At 37.0% G+C, this 26661-nt stretch overlaps 1 protein-coding gene across 1 annotated transcript in view; it reads right to left on the reverse strand.

Annotated features, from left to right (window-relative positions):
• The window catches only part of Cdh11 (cadherin 11), a 164760-nt gene that overhangs the window by 22308 nt on the left and 115791 nt on the right, over positions 1–26661 (reverse strand). Inside the window, 5 exon segments of the mRNA XM_028884362.2 lie at positions 7601–7854; positions 13774–13961; positions 17383–17550; positions 19621–19740; positions 22581–22875. Of these exon segments, the coding sequence (XP_028740195.1) occupies positions 7601–7854; positions 13774–13961; positions 17383–17550; positions 19621–19740; positions 22581–22875 (1025 nt within the window).

The raw sequence follows: 26661 nt of genomic DNA on the forward strand, positions 1-26661 counted from the left end.
TACAATAACAGAAGACTTGTTTTTTGGCATAAAGCAGCTTCCTATTTAAGTAATATGACAGCACATATACGATAAGGAAGGCGGTAGGCAAGACATAATTCTAAAGATATAAAACTCATCCATGGATCTGGATTTTGAAAAATCTTAAATCCAGTCATGCCCCACTGCACATAATCTGGATACTATAATTTTGAAAAAGTCACTTAAAATTGCTTAACTTCAACATATTTATCTTTACACTAGAACAGCAATTGTAACTAACTTAATATTATATGTGAGAATTAAACAAAGCATCCTCAAAATTCACCCACATTAAGCAATGCAACCCATAGTTTTTGCTCCTGCTGCAGTTGTATTCAGGGAGAAAATATGAAATCTCTTGAATGTCAGAAGGGAGCCTCCATTGTGAAGCCAATGAGAAACATGGTAGAACTTTAAGCAAATAAGCAAATAAATGAAATCAGAACAACTGAGTGATCACTCTGGAACTGTAGTAAAGATGATCCAAAAGAAAAAGAGAGCAGAGAAAATTTAAGAATTAGATATAGTTTTCAAAATAAGAGAAATAGCTACTGAAATGCCAGAGGGATAGAAAACTATGTTTAATAGAGTAACAGTAGGAGTCAGTCAAGATTTAGATATCTGAGATGGCCATGACAGTTTTCAAACTTTATGGCCTCACTATCTGAGAGAGAGAGCTATTGGAAGACACAAAATTAAGTTAATTTATCAGAAAATAGAGATTGAAGTTCAACTAAAAATAGGTTGCAATGTTAAGAGAGCAAAGATTCAATTCTATGATAGACAGAGATATAATTAGTTGTTTGAGTGTGACATGTGGTGGTGGTGCTAGCGGTGGTGGTGCTACATTTGTGTATATATAGATGGACGTTGTAGGAGAAGATACCTGTATGTACATGTGCATTTAGAGGCTGCAGGAAAAACTTGGTTATTGGTATTCAAGAACTGTATACCACATTTTTGGGGACAGAGTCTGTCACCAGACTGGAGCTCTCTAAGTAAGCTAAGCTCATGACTAAAAAGCCACAGGGATCCATTTGTCTCTTCTTCTTCTTCTTCAGCACCAGAATTATAAGTGTGATAAACCATAACCATCATTTTCTTGTGGGTCCTTTGGATCAAATTCAGATTATCATGCTTCCCAACTAAGTACTTTACTAAGATACACCTGTGCCCTTCTTTCTATTTTTAAAAAAGGCACAGTAAACATGAGCTCACAGATAACCTCTATTGTGCTTCTATAGCACTGAAACCTGAACTCATGGCATTGTTGATGCTTCCCAGGCTCTCTAGCACTGATCTACATACCCATCTCTGTCCACAAATATCTTTAAGAAGAATAAGTAAGCAGTAAAGAAAGAACAACAGAGGATTAAAAATTAACAGCATATCCTGTCATAAATTCAGAATTAGAATCATGATAAAAATCAGCCCAGAGGCAAGGGATGTGAAAGACTGACTCAATTCAATCATAGCATGAGTGAAATCCTACAGGGGAGTGGACATAGAGAGAGTTTGAAGTCAAACACTGAGACTTAGGGAGACCCCAGTGCTTGAAAGGTGAACAAACACTAAACAAAACACCAGATGGGAGGCAGGAAGGAGAGAATATAAAACAAAGAGAGAGAATGCTTCCATAAAAATGCCAAAGAAAAATGTGTTAAATGTTATATAGAATCTGAGAAGAGAGCGTTGCAAATATGTAAGAGGCTCAGAATGTTGCATATACAAGAGGACCTGAATTCAGATACTCATTAACCATATAAAGGCACATCATGATGGCATTAATCTACAACACCAGTGCTGAGGTAACAACAGACAGATCCTTGGTGATTGCTTTCCAGCCAGCCTAACCAGTTGGTGAGCTGAATGTTCAATAAGAAGCTCTATGTAAAAAAAAGAATTAAGGCGGAGAGGAACAGATATGGATATCCAGCACTGAACTCTGACTTGTCAATGTATGTATGGACAAGTGTATGTGATCCCTCATGCACAAACATATGCACATACACCCAACACATGCACTTACACACACACACACACACACACACACACACACACACACACACACACTTTTTAAGTGTCTAAATGATATTATAAATTCTTAACTTCATGTCCAAATTTACAAATACCTGGAAAGATGGAGAGAGTACTCAGGACATTAGGTGGTAAAAAGTTCATTCAGTATAAACTTGTGTGTCCACCTGTAATTTGTCTGACATTTCTAAGAAGAGGAACCCAAGTGGATAGAGTAGGGACTTGGGTCTACTTAGTTAGTGAGAACCTGTGGATAATTATAGACTTGGAAATGGCCTGCATGCACAGAACAGCTACCACTGAAACATGACCCAAATAAATGGATTGCAGATTTGGATCCCCAGAAACAATAAAGTCCAGGGGAAATAAGTAGCTGCTCTATGTGTCTTTATATCATTGTTCTCCTAAAAATGTTCCCAATACACCTTGATATTCTAGGTCAAAAGTAAGTTGTATTAACTCATAATTATGAACATCTTGAAGCAGTTAGAGGCATAGGAAGAGTTTCCTGCCATTACATAAAGAGCTTCTTTACAGAATAGTCCTATGTATCTGAAGTAACATTTCTGTTACCAGTTGCCTATATCTAAGAGAGCAGATTGAAGCTAAAATAGATCTGGTTTAAAATCCAGTCTCTAAACTAGTCATGTGAACTTAAGCAAGTCAATTATCCCCTGGGCATAATATTCCCATGAACTGACTTCTGAAACAGACACAGTCTCAAAATGTTCTATGAGGATTCAGAAAAACTGCTTTAAACATATTGTTCTGATTCTAAGAAAACATTCAAAAATTATATTTCTCATCAATAAGGATAATATTCTAAAATGCAATACATAAACTTCTATTTTCTTTTTGTTTCATTTTGGGGGTAAAAGTATCTCACATATGAGATCAGAATGAGCTAAAATTTAATATGTAGCCAAGGATGACCTTGAACATCTGATCCTTCAGCTGCCACCTCTGGAGTATTGGGATTACAGATCCACACCTCTATACCCCATTTTGTTGGGCTACTGATCAAATCCAGGGCCTCAGGTATGTTAGGCATAAATTCTACCAATTGAGCTACACCCTGAGTCGCCATTTTTTTTATGAATTGTATATATTCCTTCCATGGCCTGTTGAAAATTTCTTCCTGTTTATATACTCATGTGTTTAGGGTTTGTTTTCTGATGCTGCAGCATTTTAGAGAATTGTTTTTATTTTTATGTAAGAATTGTAGATATGTATGGTTTTGATGGTGCTTCAGTAAATGTTTACATTGTGCAATTTTCAAATCAAAGTCATTAGCCTTAAACTTAATCATCACCTTAAATTTATAATGTCTTCCATTACAAATATTCAAACTCTTTTCAAGATACATAACAAAGTATTTGATTATTAATGTTAGTCATGGTCATATTACTGTGCACCAAGACACAAGAGTTTATTCTATCTTACTGTAATGTTGAATCTATTTACTAAACCCTCCTCATGTTCCTGGGCCTTTCAGTCTGCACAGCATCTCTAATTAATAATCTACACAAGATTAGTTTGAGGTTACAGATTCCACATATGAGACAGATCATTTATTATCTGCTGTCCTTTGCTTTGGTTTGTTGATTGGTTGGTTGTTTTATCCCCTGGCTTATTTCACTGAAGGGGATGTCCCTTTATTCAGGTTTATCTTTATTCCTAAAAATGAAAATGATAGAATTTCATGATTTCCTTTATTACTGAACAGTTATTTACTATGGGTATGCCCCATAGTTTCTTTATCCATTTATCTGTGGGTGGGGATTTTTGTTGGTTCTGTATTGTGGCTACTGTGAACAGTGCTGCAATAAACATGGAAGTGGAGATATGCATCCAACATACAGCTTTTATTTCTTTTGTATAGATGCACACTAGTAATAGTGTGGGATAGATGGTAGTCTTCCTTTTGGTTTTTGGATCCCAGATACTATTTTATGTAGTGGGTATTTGAACCTATGTTCTTATCGGCAGTGAATAAGTCTTTCCCTTTCTTTATTTCTTCACTAGCATTTTCCTCTCTCGCTTTTGTTTTTCTAGTTGAGAATGGTCATTCTAACTGTGGCAAGGGGAAACTTAAATTGTCGTTTTCATTTACATTTTCTTGGCTATTTTCAATATCAACTATCTTAAGAATGTGCATGTACTTGTGCATGGGTTCATGTGGGTGGATGTCTACATGTGTGCACCTGCATGTAGAGGCCAAAATGACACTTTTGGGTGTCATTTCTTAAAGGCTGCCCATCTGGTTTTTAGAGACAAGATTTCTCCCTTGCATGAAGTTCACCAAGTAGGCTAGGTAGGCTTCACAGTGAGATACAGGGATATTTTTTTCCTATCTCTGCCTCCATAGTGTTGGGATTATAAATTTAGTCTATCACACCCATCATTATGTGTGTATATGTATATGTATATTTGTATGTATATATGAGAGTGAGTGTGTGCTCTTTTGCTTGTCTTTTGTTATTATTTGTTGTTTCTGTGTGTTTTTGAGTGTATGTAGTGTATATGAGTGTATAGCATGTAGAGTATAAGGCCAGAGAAGAACATTAGATGTTCTGCTTTATCACTCTCGACCTTGTTACCTAGCACTTCTTGCATAGTTGTCTGTTTGCATATTTTTACTATAGAAATCTTTTATCAGGTCTTTCTGTACATTATTTGAATTTATTGGGGATTACCAGTGTGTAGTCAATATAGGTTGGTTGAATAAATGCTAAAAGGGAATGTCATCACTTCCAGATCTAAGAATCTGAGTTTCTAAGACAAATCAGGGACATTAATTTATTAATTCAGAAAACAGTTGTCCAGTATGGACGTGCACCACAGTTAGTGGAAGAATTCAGTGATTACACAAAACATGGGTCAGCAAGAGACAACTATCCAACGTTTTTATACTGTATAAGATGCAGGACTTCTGACGAAACTATCCAACTCTGCCTTTGGAATATGGGAACATCCATGGACAATGCAAATTAAGGCTACTATTACTTTCCTATAAAGCATAATATACAAAAACTGTGAAGGAATCAAAGTTGCTCACTTCAAAACTTCTTCTAAAGTTACAGTAATTAAAACTGTGTGACACTGGCATACGAATAGGCACACATATAAAGTGACTCAAATTGAGAGTCCAGAATGTGGAAATCCACAAGCAATGTAATGCGATGAGCTTTCCCCCCATAACACACAGAGACATCAATTTGAAATAAATCAAGGATCTAAATAAAAATCTACAACTATAAAATTTCCTCAAAGGAAATGTAAGTGAAATATTTTTTGAGTTTGTCTAAAGTAGGCCACAATTTTTTATATCTGACAAGTAAAGTAGAAGCAACCAAGGAGGAAAAGAGTGGACTTAACCACAATTAAAAGCAGTTTCACCTCTAAAGAAACAATCAGAAAAATTTAGAGGCAGCTCACAGAATGAAAGAAAATATTTACAAATCAATTGCAGTCAGAATACATAAAAACTTTGATTATTCAATAATAAAAATATGGTTAATACAATTATATAATGGAAAAAGGATTTATACAGCTTTTTTTTCTCTAGAAAATATACACTGCTACTAAGTGGATGTCTATATAGATACTTCCTATTAGTTGGTATCAGTGAAACAAACACGATATGTGGTTTGGAATTTACTAAGGTAGCTAGAATCAAAAGATATAAGCCATGCTGCTGACACCATTGGAGAATGCTGCAGATATTGTGGGGGGAAAAAGGACAGCTGCTCAGAAATTTAAACACAGGTTTGCTACATGATTAAGCAATTCTAATTCTAGTTACATAGCTGAGAGAAAGACCATATATGTATGCAAAAACTTGGGGAGCAGTATGAACAGAAGCTGTATCTGTGAAATCCAACAGCTAAAAGAACATAAATGTCCATGTAAATGATATACAGATAAACAAGACACTGTGTATTCATATGGTATATTATTTGGAAATAAAAATGAATTTTAGGTATAATCTACAATGGTTTTGATTATCCAAAAAATTCTAATTGGAAACATCCAGTTCTCTAAAAACACATGTGGCATTTAGCTTACTTGAGTGAAACTAAATACTTGTATGCTTTGAAAGGATGTATACTCCACTTCATAGTGTGAAATTTTTTCATAGGGAAATAAGCAATGAGGGAAAGGAGGGAAGGATGGATAAGAGGAAGGAGAGAGAAAGGGAAGGATAAGAGAACGTGGTGTTTGGATTTGGCTAAAATGATGAAGCTTGGATGAAACAGGCCCAAGCCTATTTGAGATGAGCATAATAAGAATGACACCACAACTTGGAAAGCAGAGATTTCAGTTTGAAGACAGAACATGTATAGCGTAGGAATTAAGAGTTAGCACATTTGCTCTAGAGAATGACTAAACTGGGTTGTGGATTGAGGAAGGTCTCTAAATTTGACACTATATTATTTTGGAAGGAGAATTAATGAGCGATAATTTAGTCACAGAGTTTTGCTGCTTTTTAATCATATGATATATATTTGGATGTACATTTTACAGCAGTCATTTTGGCTACAACGTTAATAGCATTAGGATGTCTGGAAGCCAAGAGGCAGAGAGATCCTGAGGAGGCAGATGGAAGAAAGAAAATAGAGGACCAGCTGTGGAGAGGACAAAAGATAACCCAGTCTATGGAAGTGGACTTCAGATAACTTCACATTTGCACGCTATAAATGTCTTAGAACTATGAGAATCTCTTTTCAACCTCATTCTCATTGCAATGCCCTCCTGGTCATCAACCTCATGTTTCAGTAGCTCTAGTCAATGGGGTAAGGAGAGGCATGATTCTGTATATTTTTTTCTGAATAACAGAAACAAAATTATATAATCATTCTGTTACCTTTGCAAAGTGCTCATCAGAGATTAGAGTTTCCCTATGACTTGTAAGAGCTCACAAATTATTCCATTTTGTTTATTTCATCTTGCAGAACCTCAATTTTTGATCAATTTAGGAGTCTACAGTTCATATAACAACAATGTTGAGAAGATAAATTGGATCATACATCTAACACACCTACTAAAGTTAGTGGTACTTAAGGAGATATTAAACACAAGATAATTACTATAATTATTTCATAGTAATTAATTATACTGTATCCTAGTTCCAGAAGGCATGTAGATCTGGCTAATGGTTATATCAGCTAGTATACATTAGGACTCTGTTTCAGAGAGAACTAACTAATGTAGCTTGAAGCCTAGCCAAAATGTTAGTAGCAGAAATGAAGTGGACTCCTATCTGGTAAATCTTAGTTTGCTTGAAATCTATTGAACCTTGATATGTTTAGAAATGGAATGCTATGGTGCCTGTAAGACCCTTCCCAAACTTCCTGCCTCTACTTTCCAATGTATGTTCTCTGTGTAGCTTTGGAACCTGTCCTAGAACTCACTCTGTACCCCAGACTTGTCTGGAACTCACAGAGATCTGCCTGCCTCTGCCTCTCAAGTGCTAGGATTAAAGGCATGCACCACCACCGCCCAGCTCCCATGTTTGTTCTTAAGATAAAACCACGTGTACCTTATCGGGCTGTTGGCAGCATCCGGGTCTTTGGCATGAACTCTCCCAACCACAGTGCCAGCAGCTGCATTTTCTTGGACTTCATGGATATAACTTGGGGCCAAGAACATGGGAGGCTCATCAGCATCTTCTACTGCAATCTTGACCGTCACAGTGTCCTTGAAAGGTCCATTGCTGATGAACTTCGGATCAATGTGTACATTGGCGGCCTCTACCTTCAAGCTATATGCTCTTTTGGTTTCAAAATCTACAGGCTGGTAAGAATGAAGAAAAGATTGACAACCAGTTCCTTGAAAGAATAATGGAAGATAAAGACCTGATTGGTTCACTGAGTGAAGCAAACAGTTTCTCAAAGAGAGAAAAATCTATACTGATTCAATATCTATATGGTTCAGGACAATCAGTTGTTGAAACATGATGCAAGGTGTACATGACGCAAAGAACATGGCAAATACAGAAGGGCCACCCCACACAAAGTCAACCTCATTCTCTACAGCCACCAAGAAGGGAGTTAATGTCCATTGGGTGCCCACTCTGTGAAGTGCTACAAATCTTGTAATAAAAGGACACATTATTTTTAGCTAGAATACAAAGGTCTATTTTATTTAACCACTGCCTCATACTGCCAGCTACAAAAACACATCATATCCTAGCATCAACATACTGATAGCTTCATTTCTTTTGCTTAGTTTTGACTAGGTTGTGTTTCCCAAAGACTATGACCTTACCAACACATACATATAGTTACTTATCATAGTTTATGAACAGATTTTGGTAGGTGGAGCTGTTAAATAACATTAATTTACTTTCCCCCGTGTTTTCATTTGTATGTGTGTGTGCATGTCTTTCAGGCTGACATGGAAAAATCTTCCTCAACCTTCTTCCACTTTACACATGGACATGCACACAAGGCTTCTCAATCGAAATCAGAGCTCACTGACACTATACCACTATTCCAGTCAGCTAGCCTGCTCCAGGATCCCAGCTCTTCATTCATAGCAGCAAAACTGCAAGCAGATTGTCCCACTAATCCATTTTTCTTACAGGTTCAGGGTATGTGAATGTCCGTCTCCATGCCTACTATTTGTGCAGCAAGTGCTCTAACCACTGAAAGAATCCTTCCAATCCTACATACTTATTGACATAATTTTGTCTTCCTAGACATCTCAGTGCTATTTTTTAACATATCTGTTGTGCTTCCCAGGCCTCCTTTTGAAAGATATTCACTGCTTTCTAGTTAAAATGTAATGTCAAAGCTTTGTTCTGAGTCCCTTTGGTGCTAAGTTACCTTCTCTTTGGGATAAGTGACACTGAAGATAGTCCTTTCTTTTGATCAGAACACATAAATGACAAATTTATTCATTAATAGAATAACAAGTGTAAGTAGCACATGGTTTTGGACAAGTAAGCAAAAGAACTCAGAGGTAACATTTGAATGGACACAGTCACAAGGAGATGGTAAGTGCCCTTTACTTCCGAATAAGAAATACAGAGAGTTAGCAAAGGGTGAAAAGCAACATTGTAGCACAAATATAAGCCATACCACCTGAGAAACAACTTTCTAAGCAGTAGTCCAATGAGGCAGGGCTAACAAATATTTGGAACAAACTTGATCTTTTAAGGCTGGCAACTGCCTTCCGTGCAGTTGTTGTTTGCCTAGTAAATACTTATTCTGAATGGATATCTAATCACAGGGCTTAGACAGACATAGTTCTCCACCACTCCAGATCCAAGACCATCATCATTTCAGAAAGCTTATGCATATTCAGCAACCTTGACTCTGTTATCTCCCACCTGCAACTCTCTACAATCAAGGACCACTCCTTTTCCCTGCTGCTAAATATGTCCTCTAATTCTCTGTCATTCTGTCTTCCTAGAAGGGACCCAGTAGCTACTAGATCATTGGTTGTGTTGTTGAGAAGCAGATATAAATGATATTTATAGATTGGCAATATAAGACTGCTACAATTTCTCAGAAATCTCTGTAATGACTAGACTGAATCACGCATCGGAATAAAATCGTTGTGAGACGAGGTGATTTGTAATCAGAAAAGATGAAATTTCCATCTGCTAATATTTCTAGAGCAAAACCTTTTTGAACTTGATGGAGATATATGCCTAAGGACCCAGATATGTGTTACCACTAGAAATCCCTGTTTGTGTTGAGTAACACGTGGTCATGCTTGCAGCCTAACCAACTGACTTCATCCAGACCATTCTAATCAATACCTGGAGACCATAGGATGGAATGGTCTGGATGAAGTACTAAGTACTCTGGAAGTTAGCCCAGCTTTATAGCCTTAAGAAGTCCTGCTCAACAACCACAAACAGCTGTGTGTGGTCTCATAGCTCCCCTTTATTATAAAAGGGAAAATAGCTCCAAAGAATCTACTGAGCCTTGTTGATTTTTGTCTCCCTATGCCTAGGAAGACTGCATCATGTAGTCATATGCATCAATCATTTTTCTGAATGAGCAGCAGGGATGGTGACTGGATAACATTTAAGCATTTACTTACAATAATTCCCTTTCTCCTTCCAAACAGGATTTGAGGTAGTTCCCCATGTGGACATTTATACTCATATTATGAATAGTTGAAATAAAACTAAATGAGGCAACACACTGCATAAGCCATAAAATTCTTACTGCCCACCCCAGCTTACTAATCCTCACCTCTGAAAATTCTCCCTGAGGGATTTATTCAACAGAAAGTGCAAACAAACAATATTGAAAAACACATAATATTTTTAGATGTAATAGAAGGTTATATCTAATCTGGGGAAATGTACACACGGAACAGCAAATCCAACTGTGAGATTTTATTAAGGAAATCACAGTCCATAGATAGGATAGGATGTAATGTAGTCATTAAAAATGATTATGTGTGTTATATAACAGCATGTAAAGTGTTTATGATGTGACATTAAGTTAACAAATCAGATCACCCTATGACTGGAAGCAAGCAAATGTTATACATCTACATTTATGTGTACAAATACACAGACCAAAGAAAAATTTAAAAAATAGACATAACATTGATTACAACAAGGAACTCTTCAAATGTTTTCTATTGCTGTTCGCACACTACCTCCCAAGTTTATTTGGTTTAAAATGAACAGTTTAGAAGCTATGCATGCCTTTGTTTACAGTGGATGGAATTTCCACCTGGCAGAACATACTGTAATGGACAGGTGAGTGGATTTTCTTCCTGACACCACTAAGCCACGTAGGGGCTAACCTGTATTTTACATTGTTCTCCACATAACTGCACAGAGAGTGGTTAAATACTCAGAATAATTCTTTCTTCTTTGCTATGAAACTCTGAACCTGGGTCAGAGATCTTCAAACATGATTTTGGAAAAGATTTAAAAAGTGAATCTATCAAGTCTGCCAGATGCCTAAGAATGACCATACCATGTGGCTTTGTATATCGGCCATTTTGCTGTATAAGCAGCAGTCTTCAAATATATTCCTTTCCTTCCAAACATGACTGGAGGTAGCTCCCCAGATCCTCAAGGTCCCTGGAATCTTCTCCTTCATTAGTCTTGTACCCTCTTCAGCATTTTGAAATCTCTCATTTTTATCCCAACAGATTTTCAAGTGGTCCTACTGTGTCTTTCCACTCTAAGAACGGAATGACTTACAGTCTCTTCATTATGCCCTGTTCTCTCTGAACCAGTCTTCCCTGAACCCTGTTCCTGCCTTCTTTTCTCCTTGTGAACCTGGGAAAGTGCTGTTTAGCTGTCAGGAATCAACTCAGGATGCACATTTTACCATAATTGAGTTTTCAAAAGGGGACTGATTTTGCTTCTAGTCACTCCAAATGTATTTGGTAAGAACTACAGCAATGTTTTTAACCATTATCATTAACAGTGGGGTGAGGGAAAGTGTATGTCTATTTACTTATATATAAAGAAGGTCCAGATGCTGTAAAGTATCCTGCATCGTATAGAACATTCCCCTACAACCAAGATTTATCAAGCCTGAAACACCAGTACTGTCAAGGTTGAGGAAACGCCTTTCATCACAAACAACTTTTTACTGAACTCTCCTGTTAATCTGTGATTCCCTGTGGCTAGCAGTCAATCTTTTACATTTTAGATTACCAGCTTTTGCCACAGTCTGCCTGACAGATAATTAGAACTGATTAGCCCAGTAGAAAATAAACAAGTGAATCAAGAATTGAATGAAAATGTCATATTAAAGAAAATCTTTAAAATACTAAAACTATTCTAAGATCTTTCCACATGCCTTTAGATTGTTAAATTGTGTTTAATGTCTTCCAAAGAGACCCATATTTTTAGTCTACTAATTTCACATTTGATTGCATTTTCCTGGTGGACATTTGGAACTTTGTGGTGCAAGTTAAGGCAAATCTTCTCTTCCAAATTAAATAGCAGCCTACATTGTTTTAAATCTAAATGTCAGTGCTTTGTAAAAGCTTTCCCACTGCCTATAATAAACAGTGAATTGGGGGAAAGTGCACAAATTAATCATATGCAGAGAGCTCATTTGCCATGTATGAGTTTCATGGGGGTGATTTAAATGTCTCAGGATTTTAGAGAACAGTGTGTGTTTATGCCCTGAATACACTCAAAGCAGGTGACAACCTTCGCATAACCAACTATCCAATTACTTGCACAGCAAAGGATGGGAGGCAGGAATCGCTGATGTCAATGTTCGTGCATGAGTGTCATACAGGAGGGATAGGGATAGTAATATTAATTAACAAAAAAAGTTGACAGCTGCACACAGTTCACACAGCTACTTTTCAAAAAAAAAAAAAAAAAAAGGAAAAGAAACCAGAAAGAACAGCTCTCCATCCTCTTGTGGCTGATAATTAGACATCTTTGGTTATGAAACTCATAGTCAGGAGTGGAGACTTTTGCAAATATCTGGCATAACCTCAACTTCCACTTGAGATTTTATTGCTTTCTCAGTGCAGTCACCTACCTTTCCTTAGTTCTATGTCCCTTAAATATGTTCACCCACACAGTATGCGTTGTATTACGGTGAGCGGTCAGCCACCCATGTTCCCTCTGCTAAAAAATGTCCACCAGGGCCACCTTCTTCTCCTCTAGCTACTAGCTTCTTTATTGACTCTTCAGTTTAATTTTTTCTCAGTTACAATTCAATCTTTTCTTTCACACCAAGAAGCTTAATATCCATACTATAAAACCAAGTAGAAAATGAATGCTTGATTAAAACCAAGGTAATCCCCTCAACCAATTCACATTTAATGCTCCATACACTGTGATGATGGAGAGGTGTTGATTTCTCAAGTGGTAAATTAGGAGGGAACTGCTTTAGAATGCACTATAATCGTTTCTTCACTTTAAAGTGAATCTTATCTGACTTTCTGGCTCAGTTGCTTCCAAATGTCTTAAGATTAAGGGACATTGCTCCAATACCATCTATATGTGAATTCTACATGTATCTATGTGACTGTGACTGATTCCGTCTGAATCTCTATTTCAAAATAATTTGAGGGATTATAGATCATTGGAACAATCTATTTCATATGACTTTCTCTTGTTCAGAATGAAGGAGAGGTGGGTTCTTTCTGCTTAATAGTCAGTACTGAGTAAATATGAGATTGATTTATATAAAACCAAGCAAAATGAAGTAATAAAGCTCTTGTGTGTAATACATCTAGAGGAGGGATATGTTTTATTTCTGATGATAGTTTAACTGAATAAGAAGGAAGAATCATTATGGTTACTTCAAGTTCTGATTTGAGAGGAAAGAAAAGGGGAGATTGGTTAAAATTTCATGGACCATCACACAGTGCAGGGAGCAAAGGATATTTAAAATAGCTGTTCAGTCTGTATTAGTTGACTTAGGCTGGCAGACCTCAAGGAAGTCAGAGTTTCTTTTCCAAAACCCAGGCTTATCAAGTCATCTTTTCTCCCACCAGATAATTTTGTCAAAACACAGGAGAACAAGCCAGCTACTTCAGACAGGTATAATCCACACTTTTGCCAGCATCTTCCACAGTATCAGTATGAAAAAGACTTCTTTTATCTCCCCAGAATTCAGACCTCCACTGCAAATGGATGAGGTCCCCCCTCAGTCTTGCATCAGCGCATTTCTTACCCACCAGTACCCTGTCTTTGCTCAGGTTGCCTGGGTAACAAAGATCACCTGACTGACTTGTTTGATTCCTCGGACCCACCTTTTTCAGTTTCACCACACCTTCCTGTGTCTCATAATCCGTTGTGATTTCAAATAGTTCTATGCCATCTCCATCAACGATGTTGTATGTGACTAAGCCATTTTCTCCAATGTCTGGGTCTTTAGCCTTCACTCTTCCTACTTCCTCCCCCGGGACAGCTGCTTCTGAAACAGACATCTGGTACACGCCTGAAAGAAGAAGACATCTACTTTTATTTTTCTTTTTATTTGGCAGCTGTAAGACTTCAGATTTCATTGAATCCCAGTAAATTTCTCAAAGGGTTTAAAATTGAACTTTCTATTGGTAGAACACAGAAGAGAAGAGGATGGATGGGAAGAGGGTCCCAGATGGCCTGCTTGCTAGAAGAATGTGTTCTTTACAGGATGATAAAACAATATTGGGGTCCTGGGTGAGATGATGGGGTCACTTGTTACATGAAAGGAAGGAAAAAAGTGATGGAGAACTATACAAGACTCCACATATTCGGACAGCTGAGTCTTCCTTTTGCTTTTTCATGATATCCCACAAATTAATTCCAAGGTTTACCTCTATCACTGCTGATTGCTCAAGGAGGACCAAAAACAAAAAAGCAAAATCACCCCTATATTTAAAAGCCTTCCAGCACTTTGTAATTATTTTAGAGATAAATACAAATTTTTATCTTTCAAGAATGTATTTCTATAGCTATATTTGTCACTCATCTTACTCTATTTCCTTTCCACCAAGTCAAGCATGGAATTCTCTGGAAGCTTTTAGATAGTCTACTCCCTCCATATTTATATGTATGTTAATCAAAAATGTAAATGGTGCCACATACTCATATTATATAAGAAAGAACATTAATGGCTACTCATGAATAATGCTTTCTACCCCCTCTCTTCCCGACATATTGAACATTGTAAGAATGGAATATGCAACTTTGATAATGTTTTATGAGCCTCATTATTATGAAAAATGTATAAATCTCAAAATGACCAGGAAAAGCAAGGTTCCCCCATCTCTTTTGGAATACTCAAAAGCTAATATGTGTCTCATAATCCTCACCTTTGATATCTCTATTTTGTAGATTGTTATCTTTTGATTCTTTTGAATAACCAAGGCATCTCCTTAATTGTCATAATTAATTGCCTTCCTTTTGGTTGAATTATATGGATGTGCATGTGTCTCTTTCAGTGTATATCATGTGTGTGGGGAGGTGCCTGCAGAGACCAAAAAGAGTATCATATCCTCTGTATTTGGAGCTACAGGTAAATTGTAAGCTTCCTGATATGGGTGCTGGCAACTGACCCAAGTCTTCTTCAGGAAGAGGCTCTGAAGAAGATGTTTGTTGTGACTGTTTTCCATTATGAGAAATAGTAGAGTCATTATGATTATGCTATAACCCTGTATTCACCTTTGCACATGCACATATTTGTGTTAAAGTATAGTTTTGGATACTCTTTAGGTCACTCATTGTACTTTCCATAGAAGTAATTTTTTAATCTATAAAATGTAGACTCTCCTTAGCTATTTATAATATTAGTGACCAGTAATTAAATGATGATACAATTAGCAGCTATTATTAATTTCAATAGGTTAATACCATTTTATCTAAAGAATTATTTTTTTTTAGGTGCTGGAGTGATGGCTCACGGTTGAAAGCTTATGCTTCTCTTCCTGTGTACTAGAGTTTGGTTTCTGGCACCCAAACTGGGCAGCTTACAAACACTTACAGCTACAGCTCTGGGGGAAATCTGACAGGTCTGGCTTCTGTGGACACCTTCACATAGATACACATACTCTCACATAAACACACTCATAAACACATAATTTAAAATAATAAAAATAAAATTTTAAAGATCTATTTTCAAATATGTCTGTGGCTATGTGGCTATGTGCACAAGAGTGCAGGTGCAGCAGAGACCAGAAGAGGACAACAGATCCTCCTGGAGCTAAGTTATAGGCAGTTGGGAGCCACCAATATTGGTTTTCTGAAAAAGTAATATATATACATTCCTAACTACCAAACCATCTCTCTAGCCCCTTGCTCACCTCAATAATTTCATAAATTTTGTGCAATAATCTAAACAACAATGGCTAAACAATTATTGTCAATTTTTCAGAAGTTATAAAAATCAGCACTAGCTGGGTTAATCCAAACAATAGCAATTATATTTAAATTAGATACTAAGATGTCATCTTCCAAAAACACACAAGAATATCTCATCCTGAAGGTCTCTTCTTCAACATTATTTCCCATTCCTCCCATAGAAAGGTGAGGTCTGGATCGACTCCTCTTAAATTTTCGTAGCTTTATGGGTATCATGAAAGGAGCCACATGACTTCTGCAGTCAGTTTAGAAAAGGCAAAGCAGTTGGTTCCTGTGGTCTTGAAGTTCTTATCATCATAACTCAGCCACAGAAAGGCTCATGTGCAGAGAAAGCAAAAGTCAATCTCAACTTGCCAGCCTTGTAAGTAATCTTAGAAGTGAGGCTTTCAGCCATGGGAGAATTGTCACCAGCTGATGCTGGAGTGAAAATAGAATAGCAATCTCTCCTGAGCTCTGCACAAGTTGAAAAGTCAAGACACAAATAAATTATTATTTTAAACCAAGATTGGGAGCAGTTTGTTATGGAACAATAAATAACAGAGCCAGGTACAGTTAACATTCAGGATAGTAATGAAGACACTTAGAGACAGGTTAATTGATTCCCACCTTGCGTGACTAATAACCTAGTAAGTAAAAATACCTAAAACAATAATTGAGTAAAACTGAAATTTATTATATGCCACAGTCGTCCTAGGGACCTCCATGCTATATATATAGCCTTTATGGTTCTATGGGTTGTGGTCTGATTGTTCATTTTATATCTAGAATCCACCAATGAGTGAGTACATACCATAACTGTCTTTTTGGGTTCAGTTTTACTCAATTATTGAAAAAAAAAATAGCCAAATGAATGGAAACACATGAACTATGAACCAAAGGCTGAGGGGCTCTCAGCTGGATCAGGCCCTCTGAATAGGTGAGACAGTTGATTGGCTTGATCAGTTTGGGAGGCATCTAGGCAGTGGGACCAAGTCCTGTGCTCATTGCATGAATTGGCTGTTTGAAACCTGGAGCTTATGCAGGGACACTTGGCTTAGTCTGGGAGGAAGGGACTGGACCTCCCTGGACTGAGTCTACCAAGATGACCACAGTCCTCGGGGGAGGACTTGTCCTGGAGGAGGTGGGAATAGAGGGTGGGCTGGGGGTAAGGGGAGGGCGTGGGAGGGGGGAGAATAGGGGAACCCATGGCTGATATGTAGAACTGAATGGTATTGTAAAATAAAAAATATATATCAAAAAAAAAAATACCTAAAACACAGGAGGGTTTTTGTTTGTTTGTTTCTAAATTTTTAGATCTTTTAATGTCTTCCTTTCTTATTATCTCTATACCATTTAACTTTCTTTTGTGTGTTTGTGAGTAAGTTGTTATCTTGGTTTAGTCTTCTGCAGGAATGATGAAAATGGTTCTTAGTTTTCTAGACTTTTGTTTTTGAAAGCTGAGTAAATTCAGAGAAAGTGAAAAGATGAGGATCTGGCTGTACAGTGGTAAACTGCAAAATTGACCAACCTCAACTACTTACTCTGCGGAAACTTTGGTGGGTTGTCATTGACATCAGTCAGTGTGATCGTCACTTTGGTTGTCCCTGAGAGTCCGCCCATGTGTCCACCCATGTCCTTGGCCTGGATCACCACGTGGTACTCCTCCTTGGCTTCTCTGTCCATATTGGGAAGGGCTGTTCTGATAATACCTGGCAGGTGAGCAATAAAAATTACAGATATTCATTCATGACAAAATTTCAACAAGAGAAGTATTTTAGATCCTGGGGAGCTAAGGATTCATAATAGAGTCTGTTTACTCAAAGAAAAGTCATTTTTAACATGACAATTTTAACAGAAAGCAGTCATGCCCAAATCATCTATGTATTTTCAAGCAAATAATAAAATATTTATGTAGTATTAATTAGTTTTGTTTTTCACTATGCATGCAAGTAAGCCTTTTATTTCTCAGACACAAGGATCCTGAACACTGAAATGACTATTGTATGTCTCTCTGTAACTGAATCTATACTTCTGGACTTCTAGCAAAAGCCTTCAGGAGTCTAGTCCTACGTGCTATTATTAGGAACATTTCCACAGCTCATACAAAGTTTACAGAGGAGCCTGAAATTTTATGCAATACATTAAAATCCTAATATTAATTTTTTAATAAGTGAACTGATGAGTTAGAAAAATGAGCAAAACTTGAACAAAGATTCAGTCTATAACCACCTCTCATTGACAAACATGATAAATTAATGATTGAATTATTCATGACCCCTGTACATTGAAACATGATTTGCATGAGAAATATGCTTATTTATATCTCTAGAGATCACATGGATGTGTCTGCAGTCAGTGAATAAGGTAGTATTTGTAGCATAAATACAAAGAGCAAAGAGGGAGTGTTGATCTTTGTTATGCTTTCCTAAGTCCCAGTATTGACATGTTTTTTGCAATAGCCTGGAACTCCTGAGACCTCATTTTCCTTATCTGGTAGATAGTTTTGTAGGTTTCAGTTGGTAGTTGGTAGCCTTGGTTCCCCAAGACAAAAATTAGAGTTTTAAAAGTCTCCGAAACTCTAGATGAATTCTGTGGTGATATATTGTGTATCCTAATAAACTTCACCTGAAGATCAGAGGACAGAACAAGCCACTAGGTCAAATATAGAGGCCTGACAGTGGTGGCACACACCTTTAATCCTAGCACTTGATATCTCATGCCTTTGCTTGGGAAGCACACAAGCCTTTAATCACAGGAAGTGAAGACTGGATGGAGAAAGGTATATAAAGTATGAAGAGACAGGAACTAAAGGCTGAGGAAAGCTTTTCAGACTGAGGAGTCCTAGGGGTAAGTGGTGGCTTGTTCCTTTGTCTATCTTATCTCTCAGTATTCACCTCAATATCTGGTTCCATATTTTTTATTAACAAGACCTTTTAAAATTCAAGTTATAGAATCCCATATTTATCCTTGGTTTAATTGAAAGACTAATGGCAAATGGCTTTATGAAATCATAGACAATAACTACACAAGTTGTTGTTTAGAGCAAGGTGGTGAAAATGAGTTAATACACAGGTAGGTAGAATTAAGCAAGCAAATGAGAAAATATCAAATTAGGAAACAACATGTAAAATTTGTAAAGTGCATGAAAACATTTTCCAAAATTCAGAACATATGATAGAGAAACAAAATTTCCCTGTTATAATACTATGGAAGAGAAATTTCATAGCATGTTAGTGTTTATTCTTGTTGAGAATGACATTTGGTATAAATGAAGCACAACATGGTTTTAGTTTGTGTTGTATATTGATTCACTTTATTGGTTTGCTCTTTATTTTATAACATCCATTGGGAACCTATGTGCACAGCAAGAGAGATTGGGAATGTGCTGAATCTTTGTGTAACATGAACATTAACCATTACTCCTGACACTCTTGAGTTTACTCAGTGGTCTTCCAAGGATGCTTTGAAAGCTGACTACTTTATAACAGTTTTGGAGTCCTTTTAATATGGATCTACAATTTAAGACACTTCCAATTTGTAAGTTGGGTTTTTAAATATTTATTACTATGATCTGGGGCACTAATAATTGAGTTTTACTTTATTCAGCCTTATACCCAGCACATGCATAGGCTGTCTGGCTCTCATACTAATCCTTCAAAGTGTCCCTTTTATTTCTTTCAAGTTTAAGGAATTTTAGAGCCAAAGCAATTAAATGAACAGGCATGGACTCCTTATTTACAATGTACCATGACTCACAATGACAATGCAATCCACTCTACCTGTCTGTGCTTCCACTGAGAAGTAGGGTTGTCCTTCAAGAATGCTATACACCAACTTGGCACTATTTCCATAAGTAGGGTCATCTGCATCAGAGGCTGTCACTTGGATTACTGATGTTCCTAAAAAGGGAAACAAAGCAATTAGCAACCCCCACTATACTTTTCAAATTCCATTAGTGTTACAGAGTTTTGTTTAATATCAATCCTGAGGAGAGACCCACAATCAATCAATATGGTTCAAGAACAAAACACTCCCCTCCATTCCTTCTTCCTTTGCTCATTCTCCTCTTCTTTTTCTTTTTAACTCTCATAGTTTAAAACTAAACTTTCTATATTCACAGTGCCTCCTGTCTGACTGGGTAGTAAAAATAATAATATGAACATCCTTGTCAGACATTTTTCGAACTTTGTGATGGAAATATTCAGGATATCAGATAATTAAATAAAAATCTTCCCAGAGAGTGTAATAAATGATAATTAACGATGAATTGCTTTTCATGAAAGGACAGAGTGCACTCTCCCATCTGTAATAACAAATACATCATTTTACTGTTGCTTTGCCTGTAATAAAATTACTGCTAATACTAAATTTTAATTAATTTATGGCTATAAATATTATATGGAATGCTGTTCCCTACTGGCATGAAAGTTGCAATTTCCCATCTTTGTTGGGTCTGGTAGCTATGCAATACAAATCATCAGTGAGCACCCAATGGGATCTAAGTGACATATTCCTAGGTCAGAAGAAAGGAGAATCAGGAATAGGAGGATGGGATCTCATTTTTTATCTTTAAAAGCTCAATTGTCACAGTAAGAATCTGGGAAATGGCATGTCAAGCTTCAGAGTAGAGAGAGCAGAGATGGAAAGATGGAAGAAACAATTATCCAGTTTATCTTTGCCAAGTGGTGTTTGGGGTAAATTCCATGTAAAGTGACAACATTCCTCTGCTAGACATTCTTGCACCTATTTTACCTGGGGAAGATTTGGTGTGGGAAATATGGCATTTCGAAACCTCTGTCAAAGCTACTTATTGTCAGAGTCAGGAGTCTAATCCAAGTCCAGCAATAATGAAACCCAAGTTCCTTCTCTGACATCATCATCAGAAGCAGGGATCCTCATGTCAGGGACAGAAGCTATCTACACAGCTTACAAGTATCTATCCCCTACTTCACAGGGGTTTCTGTGACTTCCATGAGAAACACAAAGAAAATCTCACTCTACCAAATACACTCTTCAAAATCAGTTTTTTTTTTTAATACTGCTATCTTTTTTTAGCTCCTCCTCACAAACCACTCTTCTAGAAAAATGGAGGTTATAACAAAAATAAAGTTCATGGAATGCCCAAGGAAGTTACTAACCATTATGATTGTATTTAATTCTACAATTTTGTTAAGTAGTTGTCAAATCCTTCTATTTTACATATTTACTTAACTCACATTAGCTAACCTCATTTCAAAGTTGACAAAATGATAATTAAGGAAGATATACAAAGAAGCCAGTGTTCACATCGCTGTCTGGCACAAAGACAATAGTTTCATGTGGTACAGTAGAAAGTCTGGCACTGCCCTAGATACCAAAGTGCCCCCTGAAGGGAACTATAAGAAGTCCCCTGGGTTATCATTTTGGATGCCAAGCTGGCCCCACTTCCTCAACCCTGCTTTTCCCATGTGAGGATAGAGTAGACAAAGGACAGGACAGGAAAAGGTGATGGGAGGGAAGAGATGAATCAGCCAGGCCTTTTCTCAGTAAAAGAAGACCTTAATTTACATGGAGGGCAATGGCATTCCTCTCACAAGAGGCTCCACACACAGACTGGAAGGACCTTATATTTCTCAGCTAAATCTCTGGAATAAGCTAATCTTCATCTTCAGTGCTTGTTTTACTCATTTGTAAAGTGAAAAATCCATCACTGATTGTCTTTAGATTCACTCGAGCTCAACAAAGCAGACCTTTTCAAAACACCACAACCATGAACATTCTAAAAATTCAAGTGGAAGTGATGCCTAGGAAGCAGCTACTTAAAGAAACATTTAGAATTCTATCTTTGGGAAAAGCAATGTGTCTTTAAGCATATTGAAATCATCAGATGATGACTGTGTTGTATGCATGCTGGATGGGGTAAGTAGCACAAGTGACTCTGGTTCAATTAGCTAATCTGTTCCTGCTTTTGTTTCTCATTTATACATGGCCAACTGGATCAACTGCTTTGCAAATTCAATCATGGCCAAGTTATACACAATAGGGTATGTACACAATCAATTAACATAAATCCAACATGCAACAAACATTATCATTGTCGTTACTTATTGGACATCAATATGCTCTAATGATTGGATGAATGTTATCAATACTCTTTGAAGATAGGAAATTGTTACTCCCATTCTACAAAGGAAGAAAAGATATTAACTGGTGCCATATCACTCAGCTGATGCTCCAAGTTAGGATTTTCTAAACAGAATCATACTCTTCCCCCTTGGATTCTTCATAGTTAATATCTCTTTACAATCTCAAATTTGTTATGAACATTAGAAAATCTATGTTTCTGTGTCTGTATCTGTTTCATACACTTTTTCTCAGGTTCTTTCCCTTCTGTTTGTTTCTTTTGTCCTATTCTGAAATATTAGCTTTTGTTTTATTTTATCATATTTTCTTTTGTTTTCTAAATTATATTTTGTTTTCTACTGAAAGACAGAAAGAGGGAGGATCCAGATGAGATGGCAGGTGGGGATGAGCTGGGAGGAGTAGAGGAAGAGGAAATCATAATCAAGGGAGATTATGTAAGAAAGAATGCTATTTTTAACAAAAGAAAATTCCAGCTAGGCAATTTTTCTTTGTTAATGTGCAATAAAGATGCAACAGAGGCTCTGGTTCCTGAGTTTAGAGGACAGGCACCAGTCTGCCCACCTGCAGAGACACCAGCTAGAAGTGGAGCAGGTGACATCCCCCCGCATTTACGCACCCACATTGGACCTCTCAGGCACATTGGCGTGATAGGTTTCATGCAGAAACTCCGGAGGGTTGTCATTAATGTCCTGGACCTTGACAATGAATTCTGATGGTGGTTCTAGTGGCCTGTTGGTGTCCCTGTCCACTGCCTGAGCCATCAGTGTATACTGGGCTCTCTCTTCTCGGTCCAGTGTCTTCGTGGCATGAATGTTCCCTGATTTGTCATCAATCACAAAAATGGTTCCGGCTCCTTCACCTGAGAGAATGTATTTAATGTTCCCATCACCAGAGTCAATATCAGAATGAAGCTAGAAAAAGAGAAAACAGGATTTGTAATTTCATAAGGAATATAATAAAAACTCACTGACTGATTGTTACACTGTGTACACATATGTGCACATACATACACTCATACGTATATCATGAGAGCAAGTCATTTCCACCATCATTTTCTGAATGTCAAAATCCAGTCTTAGAAAACTACCATGACCAAGGTCATTAAGCTGGGTAATGACAAGGCCAATGTACAAGTAAATTTTTAATTCTGAGACTCAATGTCCTTCCTCTCTCTTCTTTCTTACATATGCATACATACAAAATATATACATACACATCTGACTCAATAATTATTTTGAAAGAAATGCATGCAGAATTTTGAACAGGTGTAAGAATGAATTTATGTACTATCTTTCTCTCAATTTTTACTCCCATCCCTTCACTTTCTCTAACTAGAAATCACCATTTTTACTTATTTCTTATGACCCCCCACTATGAGTTATTTATTCAAGCCTATACATATACAAGCTTATCTCCATAGATTCATAAGTGTTCCTGGTTTAATTTCACAAAATAACAGGCCATGGATTATATATAATTATTGTAGCTTTCTCTAATTGAAACTTCTGTAGCCCCTTCAACATCAAGTTTCCAAGGGCTTCCTCAAGATATTCCACTTGATGTAATTGTCATTTCTTCCAGAAATCCTCCTCAAAAGACATTTCAATAGTCGAGGCTTTTGCGACTACAAGTAATTCAACTAATCAAACTTTTACACATCCTCTGCCTAGTACTCAGGGTCTAATAAGGGACTGGCGTGGTTATCTTCTTGAAAAAGAGCCTCCTATGACCACAAAGGATGTTGGAACAGGGTGATAGATATGTAGTCCTCAGATCCGTGAAATAACCTCCAATGTCCTTGGATTTTTAACATTTTTCAGAAGTCCTAGAAACATTTTTTTTGTCTAAATTTATACTGGCTATGATCAAGAATCCACTGTTCCCTTAGCTACCTTTCCTACCAGCTCTGCTTCAATTCTGCTCTGTAATTCAGAGCAGACCTCAATAATTTTCCTGCAGCAATAAACTCCCAACACTCCCCTTCCATCCTCATGATTTCTGAGTTCCTTGGCCTCCATTATCTCTTCTTGTGGGACAATATAAATGCTATTTTCATTTTCTTATAGTATTGAAAAGTAGATAAGAGATTTAAAAATATCCATTGAGTAAAGCTGTTACATACGAAATTCAGTAAAAAAATATTTAATGTTCACAAAATTAAACAATATTACTCATTTTCATATAACATTAAGTGATTTAATGTTATTACAAATATCACTTTTTTGTTTTTGTTTTTTTCGAGACAGAGTTTCTCTGTGTAGTTTTTGGTTCCCATCCTGGATCTCATGCTGTAGACCAGGCTGGCCTTGAACTCAAAGAGATCTGCCTGGCTCTGCCTCCCGAGTGCTAAGAAAAAAAGGAGTGCACCACCACCGCCTGGCCAAAAATCACTTTTTTACTTTGGCAATACCACTTTTTTAAATGTTTGTACCATTTAAATTTACTGAAAGGTATCTAATTTACTTATAGTGTTTTAGTGAAACATCAAGCATTTCATTCAGCTCAGCAGTGAACACAAAGACCACTATGGTTGTGGATTACAGGGCTTATGGAGCAGGGAAAGCAAACAATGTTTACTTCAAAACATGTTAGTCAAAACAATCTATCATTTTAATGAAATATGGCTGATGTATTTAAGAATTTGGCCACAAGAAGTTACTTGATGGGTGTCAGTGAAGAAGTTGAATTGCCCCAATCTTCATGCTGTTTTCTTCATGGCCTGTGTTCCCTTCTGCTATCCCGCCTAGGATTGCTGTGTTCCTTTTTCTCTGCTTCACAAGTGTCAAAAGTTATAGGTTCTGTCCCATGAATGAGGACTGAAGAAGTAAACAGGAATGTAAAGCTACTGAAGATCACTAAGGGTCTTCATGCATTACATAAGGAACTAGAGAGATGCATTTCATAATCAGCCAAGTACCTGAGATTTTTACCAAGCCCTCTGTTCATCACGTTTCTCCTTTGTTTCTACTCCCTTCAAGATTTAAAAGTTGAATAGGTATTTCCTAGTTTTACTCCCTCACGAAGACAATCTATTATACTGACAATACTATTTATTAGGTTCCACACAAAAGCAGTTTGGGAACACAGCAAGTGCTATCAAGGGTCCAGTTGCTGAGGCATGCACAGCCAGTTCCTGATGCCAAAGACTGATGGCTTCTCTCTTTGCACAGAACAGCATGACACAGGCTAAATTTCGAACATGAAAACTGTAAGTCTTTCTGCTTTGCCAAATTCTACCTTTTCAGGAAATTTTAAAGCCTTCAGTCTTGAATGTCACCATTCAAAGGTTGTTAGAGAAAAAGGCAGCTATTCCTCCTACTTAAGGGATATCCATCTTAACAGTATTTCAAAAGTAAAAAGAAGGGTTTGATGGATCCAACTGCGCGCGCACACACGCATGCATGCTCCACCTAAGCAAGACTTCCTTCAGGAGCCTAAATTATGAAGAGCAGACAGTGGATGATGTCAGGTTTTCTTCTCCTCTTTATTCCTGTGCTTCTCTCCAGCAATATAACATTTGCTAGGTCCAGAGAGACAAAAACTCATCTGACTCACTAAGTCCTGACTTCTCTGCAGCTTCCAAGTCTCAACACGTGCACTGTCCCCCACTAAGACAGTGACAAAACAGAAGGCCATTTTCTCAGAGCAGTTCCTGCCCAGCTCTGCACACTGCTGGAACTACGTGGCCCTGCCTTGCTGGGTTGTCTTTTATCTTTCTTTTTCTGTGGACTAGAACAGCACTTCAGCCTAGGGAGTCTGCTTGTCAACTATTTCCCTGTATTTCCATTTTATCAAGATTATTTCTACATATTTTTCATTTTATGTATGCATGAATGAAATTATTTAGTATTTCATTTCTAGAAAACATTCCCAATTCTAAATTATGTTGAGATTAGCATGAACATTCATGGAGTATAAAAGAAATAAATGATATAAAAGTAGACTCCAGTTTTTATATAAAAGGACAAGTAAGGCAACTTTATTGGCATCCTTGGGGTTCAAAGGTGTGTGCCTCTATCATCTGTGCTTACATTTCTTCCTCTATGTTGAACCATTTTTGTTTAACTTTTAGGTCAGAAGTTATTAGATACTTGCCTCTATGTTTCATAAGTGTTAAGGACATAAATTCATAATTATTAAATTGAATTTTATCACCCTTCTAATTCTAGCTGAAGCTTTTTTCTTTCTTAATTGAATGCATTGCTTCCTCATTTTCCCTTTGTTATCTGAGGTCAGGCATTGCTTTAATCTGATTTATCCTCTGCCGATCACCACTTCTCCACATAGTACAGCTTCAATTTGTGTATGTGAAAACACCTAACTCCTAATAATGTCAATATATCTAAAAGAGCCACATATTTTATTTTAATAAGCAGTAAGAGGTCAAATATATTTATATATATTTTGCCAAATATATTTTGGACTCTCTACATTTATATTTTTGATTGGGTTGCATAACAAATGTACAAACTAAGGAGAAGTAGAAATCTAGCTCTGGTGCAACCATACCTGAAGGCAATAAGGATAAAATCACTCCTATTTTAATGGCATACATTTATTAATATCCTTGTATTGGGGGTAAGTACCAAGACCTGAGGATTCAAAGGTAATCTAATCCTTCATACAAAATAGAATGAAATCTGGTTAGAGGCAGGCATGAGTAAAACAGAAAAGAGAACCATGGTGAAAGGGTACAG

Source organism: Peromyscus leucopus, chromosome 5 (assembly GCF_004664715.2).
Source record: "Peromyscus leucopus breed LL Stock chromosome 5, UCI_PerLeu_2.1, whole genome shotgun sequence".
NCBI classification, from domain to species: Eukaryota; Metazoa; Chordata; class Mammalia; order Rodentia; family Cricetidae; genus Peromyscus; species Peromyscus leucopus.